The 7,111-nt window shown below is 35.5% G+C and overlaps 1 protein-coding gene across 1 annotated transcript; it reads left to right on the plus strand.

Moving 5' to 3' along the window:
- Positions 1-707: 707 nt before the first annotated feature.
- Positions 708-6,775, plus strand: LOC145665722 (uncharacterized). The gene is made up of 2 exons (XM_081732867.1): positions 708-763; positions 4,760-6,775. The coding sequence occupies exon 2, from the start codon at positions 4,810-4,812 to the stop codon at positions 6,538-6,540; it is 1,731 nt and encodes a 576-aa protein (XP_081588993.1). The 5' UTR covers positions 708-763; positions 4,760-4,809; the 3' UTR covers positions 6,541-6,775.
- The last annotated feature ends 336 nt before the right edge of the window (positions 6,776-7,111 follow it).

Here is a 7,111-nt window from a genome sequence, read left to right on the forward strand (position 1 = left end):
CTGACCTATACTGTAGAGCAGGCCGAAGGCTCAGGTGGCACAATTAGACCCTAGTAAATGATAAATCCAATTGAATGACAACGAAAGAACTGTTAGAACATAATGCGAGACTAATCGAAAAAAACACACAAGCATGCTTTTATGCCCTACAAGATTGCATGAATTAGAATGAAATAGAGCATTCATTGTACATGGGAATCAAGTTCACTTTCGATCATATTTTACATATTTCATGTTTAAGATTTCTATCTGAAATTCCTCACAGGTGAAAAGATTCATGTAGACCCTATTAATATTATAAGAGTTATTGTAATAATAACCCTTATAATGCAAAAAGACAGGGCAAAGTTTTCCTGTACTTAAAAGTACCGGAAAAACTCACAACTTCGGTAATCCTGATTTTGAACTTAAACTATTGAACTAATTGCATTATAAAGTATGTTTACAATGCATCAGGTACAGTACTTTACGTTGCAGATAAGATAGAAAGTATTTAACTCATACACAATACTGTATTATTTTCTTTTTGTTGGTAATGTAATTCGGGATATTCGCAATTGCAGAGTTTGTGAAGAAACTTACGAACAAACAGAAAGATTGGAATGCCATTGTCTCCTTTAAGACATTTAAACTCAGGGATGAGTGTAATTCCGATGTTTTTGATCTTCTTTCTATTACCGAAAATCCACTTATTGTAAATCTAACAATGTATATTTATTCAATTATACCATGGTAACAATGTACTCCTCAAGTATAACTTTAGGTATGTATATTTCTTTTACATAGATAAAGAGGAATAAATAAGTATTCATATAGGCCCCTATAAGCTGCAGAAGTATTTACATTCCCATTACCATAACATGCAAACATCTTAGAAATGGCCAGAAATCATATGTACATTTGTAAAAATTTTATTACTTATTGTTGTTTGGTTCGAGTTTGAAACGTCTCTTTTCTGCATCGAGGTTCTATAGAATGGGATCTATAGTTTTAGGTGGAATCTGAACCAGCGTAATGTGTTAAATTTAAAATCTCTCACCTGGAATCTATCCTATTACCCTGCATTCGATTCCCGGCGGGAGTTCATGTGGTTCGGATTCCATCAGTAGGTCCACGTCTCATATGGCTTCGCTGCTGAACGGGACGTTAAACTCGAAAACAACTCCTATTACCCTGCACACCAAAGGTGAAAGCTAACCGTTAGATTATCGAATGTGAACTCAGTACGTTGATAAGTGTACTGATTGTAATATGTTTTGTGTATTTTATATATATGTGTCCACGCAATAATATATATTGACACACGATCTCCTAAAATTTTCGTACCGAGTAACCATATTTTAGTTCCTTGCCCAGTACTACATTTACAACAGTAAATACTTCTGCATATGGCAAACAAAAATTTAAAACAGCACTTTTGTCTTATAGCTGGTGCCAAAGATTAAAACTGTGATTCTGGTACGTTCATTGCACAAAGGAATCACGTCTACCTTTTGTCAATTTGATCATATTTTATGTTTAAAATCTCTATTTGAAACTCATTTTTGAGCTTAAAAGATTCAAATCCAAATATTGTAAATAATTTGTCTTAATATATAAAAGAAGAAAGTAAAAGACAAAACAGAAAAGAAAGAAAGAAGAAATAAAAAAAAATGTTTCCAAGTTCTTAAGCGTTCCATACAAACTTTGTCTTTCTTTTCACTAGTTTCATTATTGGACCTGAGTCCTACGTGTTCTAAAGGCTCCTTTTATTTTATATGAACCATCTATTTATGTCCTGGTATTAGCTGCGATTAAAGTGGTTACGATCCTCCCTGTGGGTGCACTGAGTAAAATCATTGGGTTGAAATTGACTCTATTGGTGCATTTTTAAACCAACCAGGTGGCTAAAACTGCTCCGACCCAAATAGGGTTAAAGCGTTTAGTTAAATTGGGTTCAAATAAGAATCGAACATGTAGTTAAATGTAGGAGTCGAACCCAACGACCCAATTGGCTTGAAATCGTATAACCATTTAATACGTTTAACCCAAATTGGTGTACAATATGACCCAACCAAGTTGAAATTCCATTAACCCGGTTATACGTTTGACCAAGCGTGTAGTTAAAAGTGATTAAGCGTGGGGTAAGAACTGACCACATTGTAGGGTCGGTTGGAGAAGGGAGGAAATGCAAATAACCCAACAATGAGGTAAAATTGACCACGATGGAGTTAGAGCATGACGATGTAATAGGTTAAAAACGGTGAAGGTCACATTAACTGTTACGGTTATTATCCCAACATTTGGTTAATGTTAAACCGTCAGTAGTTACAAAGGTGGCCCAACAACTACACAGTAGAGAAAGAAATGTTGAAACAACTCAAAATGACTACCATTTTAGCGTGTTATTTGGGTACTAAGTTTTCTTTAATGCTAGCTTGAGAGCTAGCTACTTCTAAGTGGGGTACGCCCTCTTTCAGGGATGAGAAGTTAGAGGAAATAATGGTTGTAAGGATTATTGGTGGGTGCTCTAAAGGAGACAAGAGTACTGTGTTATATAGTTTTTATTATATACATTTATTTATTTATTAAATAGAAATAGCATGGACATTATGATCTTGGCGATCATAATCATTATGACATGGTTCTAAGGGTTTCGCCTTCCGAGCATATCAGAAATAATTAATTACTGACTATCAGTATGTCCATTGGTTTTCATCGTTTAGTATGAGCAAATCTTTACGCAGTATATTTGGCATTTATACCAAGTAACGAATAACGTTCTATGTATCCCGTAATTGGTACAATACTAGTTTTTTAAACTAATGAATAGTCTGATAACAGTTGTGCATCTGTTGTTCTTAGTGCTAGGGCATAAGAATAACAGATAAGAAAGCACTGCTATTCATGCATTTTGGCTTGGATGCAATGTTTTTTTTCTTTTTCGGTCCTATTTTCTTCGTCTGTAGCCTTCCACTTGGGCAGGAGCTAATGTTGTTATAGTAACCATGCTCTGTCAATATATAACTCGGTATAATTTCGACTAGTTAAACAGTAAATAACAAACATGTGCTGTAATTTTTGCAGTACTAAATTGTCCACGGAAATAAGCTTCCTTTAAACTTACAAAGAAAACATATCATATATAATGGTAGACGTTGTTTCTGGTCCTCAGATAAAAGAAAACCCAATTGGATTCCAAGCAAGAATTTCTACTTAAAACTTATTTTACTAGCATTCCGAAGCAATTTCATTATCCTCGCTTTTCACCTTTACAACACTTAGCGTCGATAGATATAATTTCAGTCTAGAAGTGCTGAATATGTTTTCTTTACAAAATAAAAATTTTGGTGAACATGAAAACACTCATTCCCACGGCCTATTTTCTGTCTAAGCATGTAGATCAAGCGTGTGGAGACACTGCTTTGGAACATGAAGAAACTTTGGACCTCCATGAGTATAAAAATTTCAATTTCCTGGAAATTTGGATCAGAACTGGGAGGGAGGAGCTAGTGTCAGTGTATCATCGTTCTAAACTGAACTCTGACTACTATGGTGAACGAGTGGAGCCAGTCACCACGAAAACCTCGATCGTAACTTGAAAAAAAATGTATAGAGGCCAATGACATTTTCAGAGCCACCAATATCTGTTCCAAATTATTCATTTTCATCCTGAAAGATCTCACCTTCAACTACTACTTCGATTTTCTGAAGTATGTGATTTTTATTGTTTCTCCCATTATGAGGTACTTATTCACCATCATCAGCTTTAATTCGTTCTCCTTTATTTTGTGCCTGGTCTTACGCTATTCGTTATTTAAAAAAAAATAAAAAATAAAACCTAGTCTTTTCCCGTTTGTCTTGTATCTTCAAAACTGATATAGATATACCAAACATATGGCACAAAATCTCATAATTTAAGAGTAATTAGAAGATTTGCAGAGAGAGATTGGCAGATTGCCAAACGATTGTTGGATACTTAAATACAAGTCAGGGAGCGCGGCGGCTCAGTGGTAGAGCGTTCACCTCCGGTGCTTGGGTTCCCTGGTTCGATCCCAGCTCGCGCCGTGTGGACTTTGTGGTGGACAAACACCGTGCTCGTGGGTTTTCTCGGGATACTCCAGTTTCCACCCACTTTCTTCATTCCACTATTTCATTCGTCTCCTTTAGCCTAATCGGCATAACCGTGGGACGTAAAACTCAAAGATATCATTTTTTAAAACACAAGTAAGTCATTTAGTTCTGAATTGTTATTTTATCATAATCTGGAGTCTTTTGTTTGTTTCTTGACGCTTATGGCCTTTCTTCAGCACCTAGGCTATATGAGAGGTGAATATGGAGCTCAAAGTGAAATGCGAACGACCCTAATGAGTATATTGTTCTCCCACTCGGAATCCCACCCTGAAACTATGTGCTTCAAAGGAGCTTGCACTGGTCGCTAGAGCAAGGGGAGGAGCAGCTATTGAAGATAGAAACCTCATAAAAACGGAGGTGATCAAAAGCAAAATAAAGGTTAGGTGCTGGTCGATTAGTTGGTCAACTATCATGGGAGGAAATACGATATCAAGAAAAGGGTTGAATAATCTTGTACAAAACCAAGGTTTTAACTAATAAATAAAAATTTTGTATTCATTTACATAAAAAAATCAGTTAAGTAAATCAGGATTTTGTTGATGCCCATATACAAAATAATAATAATAATAATAAAATATAAATAAAGTACATTTTAGTAAATGTATATAAAATTAACTTCAGTATTGGTTTCCTTGCGATCTTTCAGGTTTGCATAAAAGAGAAGTGAACGCTTGAACGCATACATTATTTGTTTACATGATGCCTCCCCTTCGACAGCCATCTTCATTAGGAGACATTTCCATATCTGCACTTGCTGAAGATGTCTTCTCCCGATTTGAAACAGTAAGGAAAACGAAAAATCGTCTGAGCATTAGCAAACTTAAAACTCTGGAAAGGAAGCGGCTGATAGTACTCCCACCTCTACTACGAGAAGACCTAATGAGTAATGTGTGTTCTATAGCAACTAAAAATCTAAACAGAGATTTAGAAGTAATGTTCCCTGTGTCTTTATATATGATAGAAACTTGTTACTCTGAAGGAATGAACAACTTGATTGTCTCCAACTTCAACTTTTATTCTCAAGAACATATAATTTCCCTTTATATCTCCATGCAACAATATGGAAAGCAAACTAGGAGTTTAGAATATAGTTGCTTTGACATGCATGAACTGGATGAGATTCAAAATTTCTTTCACGACACATATTCATTGAAAATTACATTCAGTTCAATGTCAGCTATTGAAAATCTGACTATAACTCAAATTTGCAATGACGACGTGTTAGCAGTGCTAGGAGAATGGTGCCCTACTCTTAAGGCCTTAAATGTCGAAGAATCGGACCGAGTTACCGATAAGGGAATTGCTTCACTTTTGCATGTTGATATTGTCCCAGCTTATAATGACTCTTTACGACTCTTAAGTGAAGATCACGCTGAAGAACTTCATCCGTCAGGCTATCCAAGAGCACGTTTGGACCCAAATAGCTTAACTCAAACTCTTCAACGTCTAAACCTTATGAGTACCACTGTCACTTCCGTTGGTATTGCATTGCTACTTCAATACGTTAGAGATTTGCGGGTCCTTCGTTCTGAGGAAATATCTGGTGGTCTCGAACTTCGAGAAAAGCAAATAACAGCCTTTGGTCAAAACGAAGATGCCCCATTACCACTGTATAGGCTTAACTTTGTTGAAGGAGCTTTTAGTGAATCGGATCAAATTCAATTTCTTACAGATACATGTCCTGCCATCCAGAAATTATCGTTAGAAATTAGAAAGATATCCCCAACAGTGTTACCTGGTCTAGTATCTTTGGCCCTCCGATGTGATACTCCTTTGAAAGAAAGAATAGATGAGCTATACGATTATCTTAAAGAGCACGGTTATATATTACAAGAACTCTTTCTGGAGTTTTCTTGCGATATGCTTTCTATCAATGCGCGTAATGTCGCTAAGTATTGTCCACAACTACGAGTACTTCGATTGAATTTCTCAACAATAAAATGGTTTCTCCAGCATCAAGAGTCATCGAAACAGAACCCAGAAGAAAATGAAGAAAGAGAAAGTGATGATGAAGAAGAAGTCCAATTGCTTGAAGATTTAGAAAACCTTTATCTCGGAGAGAACGTACACTTGGATGCTATAACTAATTTTCTAACTCTATCGACCAATTTGATAAATGTCCATATTGGTAAATGTTACGAGATACCATTTTTATCAAAAATCAATAATCTGAACTTGTCATCAAACTTGAAATGTTTTTTTGTCAGTAATTTGAATAATTTGTTAGAAAGTGAGCGTGAAATAGTTACTTTCTTTCAGTGCAATCCAAAGGTATCAGGATTTGGATTCCTGTTTCAACCTCCCACGAAAGACAAGCGGAGAGAAGTATATCTTAAATATGGACTATACCCTAACGTTAAATTACAGTTTTTAGAAGAATCCCATTTAGAAGAGTCAGATTGTGTTCCAAACAAAATAGAAGATTAGAGATACTATGAAATATTAAATTAAACAGAAAGTAATTAACACTAAAATTTTGCAACATTATATTTTGCTATTATTTTTTTCTTAAATTGTGTGGCGCAGTAAGCGTAAAGTATAATAACAAACAAAATAAATGGAACTTTAGTTTTGAATGCGAACAAAGAAGAAGATATATATGTGTAAACATATTTAAAACAAGCGAAAGTTTGAGGGGCACAGTGAATCATCTATTCTTTTATTACGCCGAAAAATCGGAAGTTAGGATTTAGTTTTATCTTGCAAACTTGGATATAGTGTAACTGTAAAGCAAATCCCAGATTATGTACTCTTATAGTGGATAATATCGTGGTTTTAAGTTGTCATAACACTGCTCGTTGGCGTAGTGGCTAGCGCGTGCACGCTGGATGCACGCTGTTCCATGTTCGATTCCCAGCGGGAGACTTGACATTTTGCACGCATATTACAGTGGTTCTGATTCCACCGTAAATTGAAGATTCCACCTCTCATAATTATACTCCCACTGAAAAGTGATGTTAAACGTCAATAAACAATCATAACAATAAGTTTCCATTGA

Source organism: Thermobia domestica, chromosome 12 (assembly GCF_964235325.1).
Source record: "Thermobia domestica chromosome 12, izTheDome1.hap1.1, whole genome shotgun sequence".
NCBI classification, from domain to species: domain Eukaryota; kingdom Metazoa; phylum Arthropoda; class Insecta; order Zygentoma; family Lepismatidae; genus Thermobia; species Thermobia domestica.

Bases quoted from the DNA above. Each gene is read 5' to 3' on its own strand.
- LOC145665722 (XM_081732867.1), top strand. From the start codon at position 4,810: ATGATGCCTCCCCTTCGACAGCCATCTTCATTAGGAGACATTTCCATA.